We start from the raw sequence: 17,173 nt of genomic DNA on the forward strand, positions 1-17,173 counted from the left end.
TCTGAGCCCATCTGTCATTGACATTTTCCTGGGATTTAATACCAACGCATTTCCTCCACCGAAGCGCTTTCATTTGAGGCCAAATCTCCCATTAATCATAAAAAATGAAAAGCTGTCCTTAGAAAGAAATATTGGGGGCAACAGCAAGCAGGCATGAAAGGTTTATTACGATTATAATCGTTAACTTTTTTTATTACAAAAGATAGGATGTCATAGCTTGCTGGGGAAGATTAAAAAGATAATCCACGTAAAGTGTTTAGCAAAATGGGTGGTACAGAGTTAGATGTTTAAAAAAAAAAAACAAAGACGATTGTGATTATAAATTTTACTATGTTTGCCATTATTTTTGTTCTGAGGAGTGGAAGAGTAATTCTGGACTTTCAAAGTCCCAGCTCCCGTGTACAACACGCACCCCATGCTAACTGGAGCCTCTTATTAGTGAGGCTCAGAGGTGAGGGGGTTTGGGGTACTGAGATGGGTCGGGTTGGGGTGGGAAGTACCGTATTTTCTTCCCTTCAGTTCAGTTCAGTTCAGTGGCTCAGTCGTGTCCGACTCTTTGCGACCCCATGGACTACAGCACGCCAGGCCTCCCTGTCCATCACCAACTCCCAGAGTTTACTCAGACTCATGTCCATTGAGTTGGTGATGCCATCCAACCATCTCATCCTCCGTCGTCCCCTTCTCCTCCTGCCCTCAATCTTTCCCAGCATCAGGGTCTTTTCCAATGAGTCAGCTCTTCTCTGAGCGGTAGCAATTTTCCAACATTGGCCAATGTGATGAGAGGGCAATTGCTTTAATTGCCTTTTATTGGCCATTTGTATTTCCTCTACGGAGAACTGTCTCTGCATTTTAGCATTTCTATTTTGGAGAGTCCAGCCTCTTCTTAGATACTGTAGCAGCTATTAGTACCAATTAGACTTAGTCATAATTTGCCTGTTATTTACTGCCTTAAGTAAAAGATTTCCAGTACATTGTTTGACTTTTGAATTTACTCATGGAGTTTTCTCCACGTAGAAATTTTCTACACACACACACACACACACACACACATTTTCCTACCCAAAGTGTCTCTATTTCCTTTTGGGGTTTTGAGTTTCCTGTTTTCTTTAAAGCAATCACCCCCCACCAAGCCCGCCCATGACAAGGTTTTGCAGCTGCCCTATGCTTTTGGTTTTATCAATCAGCATCTTCCACACAATTTATCTGTACAAAGAACTTCTAAGAACCCTGCCTAATGGCATGGCGGATGTCTGTAAATCCCCGATTAGCTCCGGCCCCTGTGTTTGGGCCAGGTGTGCAAGAACTCCCCACCATCCACCTATGCAGCTTACCTGGAATGCTCTCTGAGCAGAGGAGCAATGGACAAATATAAAAACCCTGAGCATTTCAACATCCCGCCCCGGGGGGAAGTTTTTAGCCGGATTACAATAGCCTTCACCAGTTAAGCCACTTGACAACAAAAAATAAAATACAGTATCTCCAATAAAGTCTCACTCTGGCTGAAAGCCAGCAAAAATAAAGGCCAAAGTACATTAGGCATGAAAGATATTTGCCTCTAGAATCATCACTTTAACCTCCAGGTAGCATCAGACAGTGGGACTTTGGTAATTATAGAAAGATTACATCCTGTATTTTATTGGTTTAACGGGATCAAACATGAATGCCAGTCAGTCCAACTTTCAAAGAGTTTGTGTAAGTTCAGTCAGCTGCACCCAGACACTATTTCAATGATATTTTCAAAGTCGCTTCATTTCCAGCCTTTTGATTTTTCCCTTCAAGAAAAAAAATAATAATTCTTCAAAAGCTTCAAGTAAAGAAAACACTTCACTCAAAGACGACCCACAAAGGAAGGATAAAGACAGATGAAAACTAGCTATCTCAATACAGTCATTTGCCGAGAAAAAAGAGAATTAGAACAGATCCCCCTTGTTTCGGAGGTGATGTTGTGGCATAACCCATAAGGACTAACCAGGGTGCAGTTTCAGGAACGTGACACTGAATGAGTGCCCAACAGCAAGACAGAACATCTGACCTGAAACCATTCCAGAGAACCCATGACAGACTGAAGCTTAACAAATCAGCCCTTTGAAACCCCAATATCATTAGCTGTGAGTCAATCGATTTTCTTTTCGTGGTAAATGGAGGGTTTTTAAAAAGAGGGCATGGATTGAAGTTTAGGAATTTCCCTTTAATCCAGAATATTTTTCTGTGACCTTGGAATTAAGAAACAAAATACTTGATTTCATTCATCGTTGCAAGGATATTCCTTTGTATTGTCGATATACTCACAAGTTTCTCGCATATTCAACAGCAGCTAAGAGGGGTGTTCAGAGACTTCGATTGAGATTAGACATTTTCATGGCTCAAAGTATTAAAAAAAATTTTTTAAACATTTATTCATTTGGCTGCAGCCATTCTTAGTTACAGCAAGCAGATCTTTAATTGCAGCATGCAAACTCTTTTTAATTGTGGCCCATGTTTAAACTACTTCCCTGACCGGGGATCGATCCCAGGACACTTGCATTGGGAGCGCAGAGTCTTGGCCATCGGACCACCAGCAAAGTCCCTCAAAGTACTTTTTTTTTTAATGAGTCTTTGCTTGTGACCATCACAACTATACATCCATTCTAAATATGTCTCAGGAAACTTAAATGCATATTGCTAAGTGAAAGAAGACAATCTGAAAAGGCTACGCATTGTATGATTCCAGCTCTGCGACGTTCTAGGAAAGACAAAGCTGTGGAGACAGTAAACGGATCAGTGGTGGCCAGGGGTTGCGGGGAGGGAGGGATGAACAGGTAGACTACAGAGGATTTTTAGGGCAATGAACCAACTCTGTGTGACACTGTCATGGTGGACACATGTCATTATGCATTTGTCCAAAACTCACGGGATGCACAAGATGAGCCCTGATGAAAACTGTGGACCTGGGGTGATGACGATGCGTCAGTGGCGGTTCCTTAGCATAGCAGATGTACCACTAGGGTGGGATGTTGGTAACGAGTGAGGCTGTGCATATATGGGGCCATGGGGTGTATGTGAACTCTTGGTATTTTCTGCTCAATTTTTTTGTGAAGCTGCTGCTGCTGCTGCTAAGTTGCTTCAGTCGTGTCCGACTCTGTGCGACCCCATAGACAGCAGCCCACCCGGCTCCCCAGTCCCGGGGATTCTCCAGGCAAGAACACTGTAGTGGGTTACCATTTCCTTCTCCCTTTGTGAAGCTAAGAAGCTCTAAAACAAAATCTACTTAAAGAGAAGAGAAAAAAAAAAGCTCAATGTTTATATTTGTTGTTTACAGTACAAGTTCTTTTGTTATGGATTATCCTCAGTAACAGAGAAGGCAACGGCAACCCACTCCAGTACTCTTGCCTGGAAAATCCCATGGACGGAGGAGCCTGGTAGGCTGCAGTCCATGTGGTCGCTAAGAGTTGGACACGACTGAGTGACTTCACTTCACTTTCACATCCTCAGTAAACAAGCAACCTTTTCATTAACCCCTCCCCATAAATTTCCCTCTACATTCGACAATTATCTCACAGTGAACTGAATTCTACAGGAAAACACTATCGGACCACACAAACCTACCCCCTCAAACACCCAGCCCTCCCCTGTGGCCCCCACCACTGGAACCCAGGGTCTGGGCACGCTCTCTGCTTCATTTCCTGACACCTGGCAGCCTGTCCAGGAATGAGAACCTCTGTAAGTGCTGTTCTCCCATCCGGGACTTGTCCGCTCCCCAAGGCAACTTCCATGCCACTTCTTCCAGGAAGCCCTCCCTGATGCCGGACTCCCTGATTACGACAGCTCCCCAGCGGCACCTACCCTGGCCTCCCTGCACTTCTGTTCCAAAGCACTCTAAATGGTGGTCAAGTATAAACGTATTTGTATTGTTTTTCCTTAATGATCATCACCACCTCACCCCCCCCGACCCCGCTGCCTATGAGTTCCTCAAATACAAAATGTGTCTGTATCCCCCCCTCACCACTGGCTTCCTCATGATCTTAAAGAATACTGGCTGAATAATAAATGAATGGAATAGGGAGTCATAAAAGAAATTACACTTTAATCATTAGGTCATGAGGAACCGAAAAGAAGGAAATAGAGATGAACAAACTGTTCATCTTCACTAGGTCGAGACTTCAGAAAATGGCTTTACTAGTTTGCATCCTATGGCACCCCACTCCAGTACTCTTGCCTGGAAAATCCAATGGACGGAGGAGCCTGGTAGGCTGCCGTCCATGGGGTCGAGAAGAGTTGGACACGACTGAGCGACTTCACTTTCACTTTTCACTTTCATGCATTGGAGAAGGAAATGGCAACCCACTCCAGTGTTCTTGCCTGGAGAATCCCAGGGACGGGGGAGCCTGCTGAGCTGTCGTCTATGGGATCCCAGAGTCAGACACGACTGAAGCGACTTAGCAGTTTGCTTCCTGTAGAGAAGAGATTCAGCGTCCTAGAGATTCAGCATGAGAATATGAAAAACTGAATGAAGGCTTGTATACAAAGTCAAGTGTAAATCATTTAAGAAATAATCATGCTGACAATCTTTTTATAGATGTAAATAAAGTCATCTAAAGAAAATTTATAGAAAAAATAAAGTCATCTAAAGAAAATTTATAGAACGGCAAGCATTAGACAATGCCATATGGGAAAGCATTCCTTTTATTAGCAATTGACTATGAATTTTAACAAGCAATATGCTTACAAATTCCATCTTGGGGAAAGGACTGCATACAAATTTTATTACTCACTCTCCCCAATGGAATGAGGGGAGCCATCATGGAATTACAGAATTGGAGGTACCAGCTTCTGTTAGCACATCCCAAGGAACAGTCTTCCAACTTTAATCTCCTCCAAGAAGATGTGTTAATTCTGAATTCATCCTTGCCACAGCTGTGACTGCGGATATGTAAACTACATTTGGTATTCAAATGTACATTCTCAGAAGAAAATTCTGGTAAACCGTGCCCTCTCCACGAAAATCACATTAAGCCCTGCAAGATATTTCAAGACAGAGTAAGTGACTTGTGCGGAAAGAAATCCAACTTTCGGTAGGTTGAGAGGGAGCGTTAAAGGTAATAACTAAAATTGAGTTAATGACTCATATTACAAAGTAAGGGAAGCGTGAGCAACAGAGCAGCTACATAAATTAAACAACGACAGCATTGTTCCCGGGAAACCTAAAAAAAAAATAAAGAAACGTCTGTATAAACCTCATTCTCTTCCCACCTCCTGCTTCACAGCGGAGACAAGGAACGGTGGTGAACGCAGCCTATAAAGGCAGGCGTGCTCAGACATCGCTCTCAAGTTCTTGCAAATTGTGTGGATCCTCCCCGTTCCAGGAATTTCTCCCCCATCACCATACCTGCTTGTAGAGAAACTAAACAAGTATCTATGGAATAAAGTGTCCAGGCTGAAAGGGCTGAGATAATGGCATTCCTCAGGTAGGAATGACCATCGACTTCAAAGTTCTGGAAGGGTTCTTTCCGAGGTGGGACGGCCACACACCCTTGCATTTCTAACCCTTACTTCAAAGTGGCCCTAACTTCAGTCTGAATCACCTGTGTGGGTCTCAGTGTTGGTGGGAAAGATGAGACGGGGAAGAGGAGAAGGAGCCATAGAGAGGAAGGAGAAGAAACAGGGAAGAAAGATAGAAAAAGTCCCAAAAGTCTGATGTAAAGGGCATATTAGGTCCCAGGGCATAATTGTGAGATGTTAAAACCCCTTTGAAAACCCCTTTGAATATTAAAGACAGACTTTATTTTCTTGGGCTCCAAAATCACTGCAGATGGTGACGGCAGGCATTCAATTAAAAGACGCTTTGCTCCTTGGAAGAAAAGCTATGACTAACCTAGACAGCATATTAAAAAGCAGAGACATTACTTTGTTGACAAAGGCCCATACAGTCAAAGCTATGGTTTTTCCAGGAGTTGTGTATTGATGTTAGAGTTGGCCCATAAAGAAAGGTCAGCGCCAAAGAAGTGATGCTTTTGAACTGTGGTGTTGGAGAAGACTCCTGTGATTCCCTTGGACGGAAGGAGATCAAACAAGTCAATCCTAAAGGAAATTAGTCTTAAATATTCATTGGAAGGACTGATGCTGAAACTGAAGCTCCAATCCTTTGGCCACTTGATGTGAAGAACTGACTCATTGGAAAACACCCTGATGCTGGGAAAGACTGAAGGCAGGAGGAGAAGGGGACTACAGTTCAGTTCAGTGACTCAGTCGTGTCTGACTCTTTGCCACCCCATGGACCGCAGCACGCCAGACTCCCCTGTCCATTACCAACTCCTGGACTCATGTCCATCAAGTCAGTGATGCCATCCAACCATCTCATCCTCTGTCATCCCCTTTTCCTTCTCCCTTCAATCTTGCATCGGGGTCTTTTCCAGTGAGTCAGTTCATTGCATTACAGGACCAAAGGATTGGAGCTTCAACTTCAGCATCAGTCCTTCCAATGAATATTCAGGACTGATTTCCTTTAGGATGGGCTGGTTGGATCTCCTTGAAGTCCGAGAGACTCTCAAGCGTCTTCTCCAATGCCACAATTTCAACAAAAGTAAGTAGATATGAAGTGTATTTCTCGGAGATGAGGGTGGGGAAGGCATTAACCCTGTAGTGGGAAGACCTAAGAGCAGTATGGAGGGGTAGCCCCTTCGGTGTGGAAGAGGAACGTGGGTTCACATGAAATAGGAGATGAGCAGGTCACCACTTCCGCCCAAAGACACATCTCCCCATTTTAAGCCCCAACAAAGCTCTTCCTCAATGAACCAAGCTAGTTTAGGGAGCACTGCAATTTCACTGGAGGTTAAGATAGCTTTCCTGAAACTAAGAGAATCGGGTGTCTTGAGAGTATTCACCAAAGAACGTATTGTTGTTCCAATGTGTTTTGACTCGTTATTGGCAGCTGCGTTCATCTATACTTTCGTGTGAGTCTGCGTACCAAGCAACTGAAAGGAACAGTGGAAACATTGTTTAAGAAAACACCTCAGAGTCCCTGTGAAGAATTCAAACCAAGATCAAAGGAGACAGAAATGCAAGAGCAATGAGGAACCGCAATTTAGAAACATAACTTTCCGCAACTGTTAATTACATCTCTCACTACCTTTCTCTGCAAAGACAGTGATGTGGATATTCGAAACTCGCTAAAAATTGAGGTCAGCAGGTGAAGGAGGCGACAGAGGATGAGACAGTTGGATGGCATCATCGACTCGATGGACGTGAGTTTGAACAAGCTCCAGGAGATGGTGAAGGATGGGGAAGCCTGGCGTGCTGCAGTCCATGGGGTCGCAAAGAGTCCAACCCCACCGAGCGACTGAACAACAATAACAAAAATACACTTTAGGCAGCATTAGAGGACGAGAAATGTCTAGAAGTCCTCTTAGGCCTTTTCTTTCCTTAATTATTGTTGCTCTTATGTTTTTATTGAAGGCTGTTTTATAGGTGGACAAGACAGAAAATCAGGAGACCTCCTAGCAAAAACTAACGGGACATAGTCAGCTACTAAAGCAATGACTTCACTAGATTTCTGAGCTACAGCGGGATTTAATCTTGTCCTGCCTCAGAAGGGTAGTGTACAGAAGCTGCTGTTATCTGTAAGCAATTGAAAACCAATTTTTTTTTTTTTTTTTTTACTATATCAAAGCTAACTGAGGGCTCTTAGAATGCTGACTCTGCATCATTTGTTAAATGAGTCCGGTGGGATTCCAGGGCTCTCTTCAAAATTACTACCAGGTGGGCTTCCCATGTGGCTCAGACGGTAAAGAATATGCCTGCAATGCAGGAGACCCGGGTTCAATCCCTGGGTCGGGAAGATCCCCCGGAGAAGGGCGTGGCTACACACACCAGTGTTCTTGCCTGGAGAATCCCATGGATAGAGGAGCCTGGCAGGCTACAGTTCATGGGGTCGCAAAGAGTCGGACATGACTTAGCGACTAACACTGTTTCCACTTTTGACTTTTCTTGAGGCTTTCTTTTTTTTTTTTATCTTTCATTTTCTGTCTCTTGAAAGTCATATGCAGAGGTGTAGGTTTGGGTCATTTCTGCCACTTGTTCAGTGAGCTTGTGGACCTGAAGTTTTGTGTCTGATGGCTTCCCTGGTGGTCTGGTGGTTAAGAATCTGCTTGTCAGTGCAGGAGACTTGGGTTCATTCCCTGGGTGGGGAAGACCCCACATGCCCCTGAATAGCTAAGTCCGTGCGCCACGACTATTGAGGGTCTGCTCTAGAGACGGGGGCAGAAACTACTGAGCCTCTGCTGCAACTGCTGAAGTCCAAATGCTTTAGAGCCTTCTCATTGCACTGGCACCGCCATGAGAAGCCACCACAATGAGGAGCTCTGGCACCACGACTAGAGAGGAGCCCCAGCTCTCTGCAACCAGAGAAAAGCCCAGTGCAGAATCTACCCCCAGTGCAGGAGACATGGGTTCCATCCCTGATCTGAGAAGATTCCACATGCCACGGGCACCTAAGCCCGTGTGCCACAAGTATTGAGTCTGTACTCTATATAGTCTGGAACCACGACTACTGAAGCCCACGTGTGCCCTGGAGCCTGTGGTCAGTAACATGAGAAGCCACTGCGATGAGAAGCTCTGCTGGCCGCAACTAGAGAAAGCCCACGTGCATCAAGGAACAAACATTGTTCCAGTAAATCTTTGTTACCAGTACGGCAAAAAAAAAAAAAAAACACTGATGCAAATCCATGTATAGGAGAGCTCTCAGCACAAGTAATGACTCTTAATAATGTAGAAGACATTCACAGAAAGTTCTGGAGTCCTGCCTGCCTCACATGATTGATGGACTGTGGAGAAGTCAGAATTCTGAGAGCCCTCAATAAGTTCTGATGTAATGATAAAGAAAACGATTTTCCACTGCTTGGGAATAAGGTCAGTGTTATGAACTGCTATGTTATTTGGCTCTTTGGAGTCCTTCTAAAGGCACATGGTCTGCAAAAAGCTTAGAATCAGAACACTGCTTTAGTGCAAAGCTGCACTAAAATGAAATCCATAACTCCTAGCCCCATTTGGGGGAACATAAAAGTCTCATATCAGCAAACACTATTTCTTTGGGGTTCCTGGACCCAATTCCAATATGCATGCTGCCAGGGAGTGGGAGGGACGGTGGTTTTCCCACACCACCAGGCAATTCGCTTGCACAAACAGGTTGACTTGACTCTGACACTGTCTACCCTGAGACAGCTCAGAACTCACGGGCTAAGGGCTCAATCCCATTGGACTGCCCCCACACCACCTTCAGACGCCAACAGCAAGCCCAGGCTACCATCAGAACTTTTGACCAACCAACTACAGATCAGAGAGTCCGACGATCCCTGTGGTATGCCAAGTTACTTCAGTCATGTCCCACTCTTTCTGACCTTACAGACCACAGCCCACCAGGCTCCTCTGTCCATGGGATTCTCCAGGCAAGAATACTGGAGTGGGTTGCCATGTCCTCCTCCAGGGGATCTTCCCGACCCAGAGAGCGAAGCTTTGTCTCTTAGGTCTCCTGCATTGGCAGGCGGATTCTTTATTACTAGACTACCTGGCAGGCCCCCGACAATCCTTCCTTGGCTTTAAACACCAGCTGCAAGTTCAAACTGTTACCTGTACTCCTGGCCAACTGTCTACAATAGATAGTCCCATGACCTCTATTGGGTTTGATTGGATTGGATTGGATTAACTTTTGATTTACTTGCTGGAGCAGCCCCCAGAATTCAGAGAAACATTTCACTTCCTAGATTACTGGGCTACAACTCAGGACCAGAGCTTCCCAAGTGGTTCAGCAGTGAAGAACCCACCTTCCAATGCAGGAAACGTGGGTTCAATCCCTTGGTCAGGAAGATCCCCTGGAGAAGGAAATGGTAACCCAGTCTAGTATTCTTGCTTGGGAAATCCCAAGGACAGAGGAGCCTGGCAGGCTACAGTCCATGGTTGGAAAGAGTCGGACAAAAACTAGTGATTCAAAAACAACAACAGCCTAGAAGGAAGGTTGGTCAGAACAAGTATGTAGGGGCGGGGAGGCAGAGAATGTAATGCGTCAATACTTTGAAATTGGTACAAGTCACCAGGCAGAGAAAGACACCAGAGAGAAGCCCTAGAACATACATAATACCACAGCAGTGGTTCTCCAAGTGAGATCTTGAGACCAGCAGCATCGGCCTCACTTGGAAGCCTATTAGACATGTCAGTCTTGAGTCTCATGCCAGATCCACAGAATCGGGTGCTCGGAGGGTGGGTGCTGTGAAATGTGTTTTAACAAGGCTCCCGATGATTCTGATCCTCACTGAAGCTCGATGACCTTGCCGGGAAGGGAGAAGGACAGTCCATCATACTGGGCTACACGGGACCTCAAAGAACCACACGGAGCCAGTGCTCCCAAGGTTGGCACCGTGCCCCTCTCCTCTCAGAGTCTTGTGAGCACTTCGTGTAGCCCTTCAGGTATCTCCTTGCAATCCAGGTCCTGAGAAAGACAACCCTCTTTATCAACTAATAAATTGATCACTGGAGGCACGTGTGTGCGTGTATCATTTTCCACTAGTCCATGTCCATTTCTGCTTCTCAGCCTTTGGGCCCATCTCCCTCGGGGAAGCATGTATTTCCCAGGGCAATGACCCCCAGCGCAGTCCAGACCCCTCTCCCCTCCACCCTGTCTCAGCGTCACCTCCGTCTGCATAGAGTCAACAAGTCTAGGAAGATGCTGTGTGTTCATGGGGATGACAGGGTGGAAACACAGCCGACTCTAAACGCCCTCTCAAGTTCCCTGTTATTCTTCAAAATAGATGCTTGGCAGCTGTAAAGCTCAAAAGGGCGACCCGTGCTTCATAATAAGTTCCCATGAGGCACATGACGGCCTGGATTCTAGCATGCTAACCAGCAGAGGTTAAGGATCAATTTAAAATTGTCAAGCTGGTTACTCATAAGCATAAACAGCAACCAGAGACAGTATATCGGCAGGCAATACGCACTGGATTCTCTTCTATTGCTGTTATCACCTGCTTGTTTTTATTCAGCTGCTCAGTTGTGTCTGATTCTTTTTGACCCCATGGACTGTAGCACTCCAGGCTCCTCCTGGAGTTTGCTCAGACTCATGTCCATTGAGTTGACGATGCTATCCATTATCACCACAACCATTTTAAAAAATGTTACTTGAAAAAACAGACAATACCCCGTAAATGAAAACTGTTTGTATTTCTTCAAAACAGTTTAGTATCCCGTTTGGGGATACAACAAATCCTAGAACTACTTACTTCACTACTAAAGCAAAATCTACCACCTTGATAAACACACACAAGGGATGGAAGATTCAGGACTGGTTCAGCTGAGTTTCATTTGTAGTGGGGAAAATCTAAGCAGGGAAAAACAATGACTAGCTGTACTACATGGCTTTCCCATTCTACTTGACTTTACTAAGTCAGATTTCTGTTGCTTGGTTTTCTTGGGATATATGCTTCTTCACGGTGCTAATTTATGTGTTATTCATTAGAGAGTACAGGATAATTAATCAAATTAAAACACAGCATCTCATAGTCTGTGATACCCTGGCTCATATGGTATTCTAGCCCATTCATCACGGTACTGAGTTATTTTCATACAAAGTTCAAAAGATAGCCTGTTTTAATGAGAGATCACTTGAGAAAACATGATGAATTAAATCGGTTGAAAGAGAAGGAGCAATAACCTCAAGACAAGACCTCGATTTGCAGGAAAAAAAAATTAATTGCAAGAAAAAAAAATGTCGTATCTGCAGATTTATAAGCACCTAGCATCTGGGAAGGCAGGTTATGTTTTCCTAACAGAATAGATGACCTAGAATTCAGTGGTCTTTTCTTCTTATACAATAGCTAGGCAGGACTTCACACTACAATTTAAAAATCTACTTAAGCTATTCCCATGCATCACACAGGAAAAGAAAATCTTTAAGTGGCGAGAGCGGATAAGAGATCTGAATCTCATTCTCTATGGAGAACTAGGCGCTTTCCAAGAAACTTCAAAGGGTAAGGTTTTCAAATTAAATAATAAATTAAAAATTATTTCTTTTTCATTTTTAGAGCAATTTTAGGTTCGTAGAAAAATTAAAAGAAATGCACAGAGAAAGGCACTCATATAGCCCCCTGCTCCCGGACACACACAGCCTTCTCCATCATCAACACCCACACCAGTGGCTCATTTGTTACAAGTGATGAACCCACAGCGAAACATCATTGTCTCCCAGAGTCTACAGTTTACTCCACGGCTCACTCCTCGTTGTGCATTCTAGGGATTTGGACAAATGTATGACTACTTAAATCCGTAATAATAGTATACAGAATAGTTTCACTGCCTGAAAAAAAAAAATCCTCTGTGCTCCACCTGTTCATTGCTACCCACCCCAGCCCCCGAAACTACTGATCTTTTCACTTTCTGCATAGTTGTGCTTTTTCCAGAAGGACACACAATTGGAATCCTGCAGTGTGCAGCCTTTTCAGACAGGCCTCTTTCACCCAATAATGTACATTTTAGTTTCCTCCATGTCCCTTTCTGTCTTGACAGCTCATTTCTGTGTAGTGCTCAGTAACAGTCCATAATCTGGATGGACCTCACTTTATTCATTCTATTTATCCTTTCAGCTACTGGAGGACATCTTGGTTGTGTCCAAAATTGGACAATAATCGATAAAGCTGGTCTATACATTCATGGGCATGGATGTCTGCTTCATTACGTACAGACATTTTCATCCCATTCAAACCAATGCCGAGGAGTAAGGGTATGTTTGTTTCGTAAGAAACTGCCTGCCCCACTTTGCATTTCAGGCAGCAAGAAGGGCGAGTTCCTGGTGCTCCATCTCTTCAGCATCATCTGATATCATCAGTCTCCCGGATTACGGCCACTCTAATGGGCATGTGCTGGTATCTTGCTGTTGGAATCTGTCCTTTTCCTGATAACATGTGACATGGGCCATGTTTTTCATATGCTTCTTTGCCATCTGTCTATTTTCTTTGGTAAAGTGTCTGTTGCTGTCTGTGATTCCTTGGTTAGATCTAGTTGTTTAAATTCCCTTGCACTGCACAGAGTTGCACATGACTGAAGCAACTTAGCAGCAGCAACAGCAGCCTTCACTTCACAGACCAGCCTGTGAAGACTGAGGGGTGCCCAGGATTCATTTTTGCATCCCAAGCCCTTCAGCACCAGGGCCTCGCTCATCTTAACAATAGCAGCCAAGACTTGTGCAGAGCTGAGGATTGATACATGTGAGGTTCTGACCCAAGTGAATCGTGTGGCATCGTAGCAGGGTCCAAAGAGGCAGCGTTACCATGGCCACCACTTTACAGGTGACACACTTGATATGAAGAGCACACGGAGGGCTTCCCTGGTGGTTCAGTGGATAAGAATCCGCCCACCAGTACAGGAGACACAGGTTTGATCCCTGCTCCAGGAAGATCCCATGTGCTGCAGAGCAACTAAGCCCATGACCGAAACTACTGAGGCTGTGCTCTAGAGCCTGAGAGCCACAACTACTGAGTCCACATGCCCTGGAGCCTGTGCTCTGCAACAAGAGAAGCCACAGAAACGAGAAGCCTGCACACTGCAACTAGAGAGGAGCCCCTGACCACCTCAGTTAGAGAAAAGGCCATATAACAACAAAGAACCAGAACAGCCAAAAATACATAATTTTTTTTTTAAAAAAAAGAAGCACGTAAGAAGGCTCAGAGACAAAAGGTTGTTTGAAAAAGGCAAAGAGTTTACTTGCAAAGAAGTCACAAGGGAATCCAATTTTAGGACCCGTGCACCAAATTTTAAAAACATAGTGGATATTTTAAGGAAAAGATGCTCTATGATCAACTTCACATTAGCCTGCTCATGGCTGGAAAAAAAAAAAACAAAACAATTTTCTTACAGGCTATCACATGCACACATGCCATGACCCATCTCCAGAATCATCACTGCTGAGGAAAGAGATACAGCTGTTTGCATTCAGGAGAATGAACTGCTATAGAATGGGAGCCAAGCATTTTTCTATTTGCACTTTGCAGAAACAAGTACCTCATGCTTTCTTAGAATCTCAAATGACAGAAATGAGCATGTTTCCAAACTCCCATGTTATAAGGAAAAAGTGGCTCAGTTGTGTCCGCCTCTCTGTGACCCCATGGATATACAGTCCGTGGAATTCTCCAGGCCAGGATACTGGAGTGGGTAGCCTTTCCCTTCTCCAGGGGACCCTCCCAACCCCGGGAACAAACCCAGGTCTCCCGCCCTGTAGGCGGATTCTTTACCAGCTGAGCCACCAGGGAAGCCCAAGAATACTGGAGTGGGTAGCCTATCCCTTCTCCAGCAGATCTTCCTGACCCAGGAATCGAACCGGGGTCTCCTGTATTGCAGGTGGATTCTTTACTAACTGAATTATCAGAGAAGCCTAAGTGAAAAGAGAACGTTGTTACTGCAATCAATCTACTAGCTCATGTATCTAAGTTTACTCTTTCGAAGAAGATGACTGTATACGTCATGGAAGACTCATACATATACACTTAGATATGGATATGCATGTCTGAATACAGATACTGATCTAGACACATGTTGATCGAGAGAGATAAGTAACAAGAGAGAAAACTAGATCAGTGGTTTCCAACAGGAGTGACTTTACCCTCTGGCACAGATTGTAATGTCCAGAGATATTCATGTGTGTGTGTGTGTATGTGAGTGTCAAGATTGCGGGTGGGAGGAATCTACTGGGTAAAGACCAGAGGATTGCTCAGTGCTAAAGAATCCATCTGCCAATACAGGAGATGCATAAGACACAGGTTTGATTCCTGGGTCAGAAAGATACCCCGAAGGAGGAAATGGCAACACACCCCGGTATGTTTGCCTGGGAAATCCCATGGACAGAGAAGCCTGGTGGGCTACACAGTCCATGGGGTCCCAAACAGACACGACTAAGCACGCACGCTGGGTGCTGCTGAACAGCCCAACAATGCACAGGACAGACCCCATAACACAGAATAATCTGGCCCCCAAAGATCAACAGTGTCAAGGCTGAGAAACCATGAACTGGACACTTTTGGGTAACACACATACAGACACAGATACGAAAAAAAATACTTGGGGTACTAATTTTTTACAGTTGTTCAAAAAGGAAGAAGAAAAACTTCCTCCTTTTTTTTTTGCAAAATTGTGGAGTAACAAATGAGATTAGAGTACACAAGTCTTGCCCAAGAAAAACAGGTTTAAAATATAATACAAGTCCATGGCCTCCAAATAACAGAAAGATCAAAATACAAATGGAGATCTGTTCTCATGGAACCTCACCTCTACATGTCTTTTTCTAGTGATAGTTAACAAGTAAATATATCCTGCACAGAAGTAATTTTTTTTTAATTTCTTTGCAGCTGTGAGGACATTATCTCATAGCTCCGGATACAAACACGTGGAAACAACAACAACGGGAAATGTTCCCTACTTTCCTTTAGATTCTGGCCCAATGGGAAAAATCACTTCCCAGATGTTGGCCATTTCTGGAACGATCAGCGAATGGGTTTGGCTGTGCAGCTTTCAAAACGGGACAGCCAAGTGTCAAAATAAAGGAAGGAGAGGAAGAGAGGAGGCGGGGTGACAGAGAGAGAGAAAAGATGCATTTCTAGTCAAAGATGCGTCGGGGATATTCGCCAAACCCCTACTGTGGGCCTATCTATGTCTAAAAGAGGAAGAAAGGAACTGGGGTACCTATTTTAGGTTTTAAAGGCAAAGTTTCAGTTCTAAATGGCTATGATAGCCTAAAACATGGAAGAGAAAATCATTAGAAGCCAAGTAAGTGCCCGCCTTCAACCAATGACTACCTTTAATTGTGGCAAGCATCTCAGGTGATGCTCTGCAGTTTCTTTCCACAGAAGAAATTTTTAAAAACTGCAGTTACCAATACATCTCAATGGCAATCGGCAGCTCACTGTTTCTGAAAGTCATCAGTAACTTCTACACATACTTGGCATTCTTACCATTAATAAACTTCCACCCCAGAAAGTGAGGTCCAAGTTGGGATTTGCTGTAACTTTACCCCTATTTGACTCACCCATATGGGAGGACCGCTGAGCAAGATTGGACCACCCCAGATGCCTGGGTTGTGGGGGGGGGTCTTCTGATTCTTGTTTCACACTAGGTTTCTCCTCTGTGGTGAGCAAAACCCTATTCATTGGGGGAATGGCCATCAAGGGAAGTACTGACTTCAGTAAGCAGGGGCAAAGTAGGTAGCCCCATCATGATGTGTAAAGTGTGGAAATCTGAGTGTCTCAACAGAATTGTTTGTACAGAGATTTCTCAGGGAACTGTGTCACAGTTCCAAACGTGGGGATGTTGACGATGAAGATGGGAAGATGGGGATGACGATATGATGCTGGTGATGGCAGTTATGATGATAATAATGATAGTGATAATGGTGGAGGCATTACGGTCACGATGGTAACGCTGGTGATGGCGGTGATGGAGGGGATGGTGGTTATGATGATAACGATGGTGGTGATGATGGTCATGATGATGGTGATGGTAGTGATGATGGTCATGAGGATAACGATGGTGGTGATGATGGTCAGGATGATGGTGGTGGTGATGACGGTCATGATGATAACGATGGTAGTGATGATGGTCATGATGATGGTGATGGTGATGGTAGTGATGATGGTTATGATGATAACGATGGTGGTGACGATGGTCATGATGATGGTGATGGTAGTGATGATGGTCATGATGATGGTGATGGTGATGGTGATGGTAGTGATGATGGTCATGATGGTGAAGATGTGATGGTGGTGGTTATGATGATAATGATGGTGACGATGGTGGTGGGAGTGATGATGGTCATGATGATAACGGTGGTAGTGATGATGGTGATGGTGATGGTAGTGATGATGGTCATGATGATGAAGATGTGATGGTGGTGGTGATGATGATACTGATGGTGATGATGGTGGTGGGAGTGATGATGGTCCTGATAGTGATGGTCGTTACGACGATGGTGATGATGATAGCGGTTGTGGTGGTGATGACAATGATGGTGGTGGTAATGATGATGCTCATGATGATGGTGGTGGTGGTATGGATGGTGATGATTATCATGATGGTGATGATGGTGGTGGTGGTAGTGATGATGGTTACGATGATACTGGTGATGGTTATGATGATGGTGGTGATGGTGGTGGTCATGGTGATGACGGAG

At 44.5% G+C, this 17,173-nt stretch overlaps 1 protein-coding gene across 1 annotated transcript in view; it reads right to left on the reverse strand.

The window, feature by feature from the left end:
• The window catches only part of KAL1 (Kallmann syndrome 1 sequence), a 190,406-nt gene extending 173,733 nt beyond the window's left edge, over positions 1 to 16,673 (reverse strand). Inside the window, exon 1 of the mRNA XM_010829905.1 lies at positions 16,410 to 16,673. Coding sequence (XP_010828207.1) covers positions 16,410 to 16,673 — 264 coding nt within the window. The remainder of the gene's footprint in view (positions 1 to 16,409) is intronic.
• Between the last annotated feature and the right edge of the window lie 500 nt (positions 16,674 to 17,173).

This window comes from Bison bison, unplaced genomic scaffold, assembly GCF_000754665.1.
Source record: "Bison bison bison isolate TAMUID 2011002044 unplaced genomic scaffold, Bison_UMD1.0 scf7180017864512, whole genome shotgun sequence".
In the NCBI taxonomy this organism is placed as follows: Eukaryota; Metazoa; Chordata; class Mammalia; order Artiodactyla; family Bovidae; genus Bison; species Bison bison.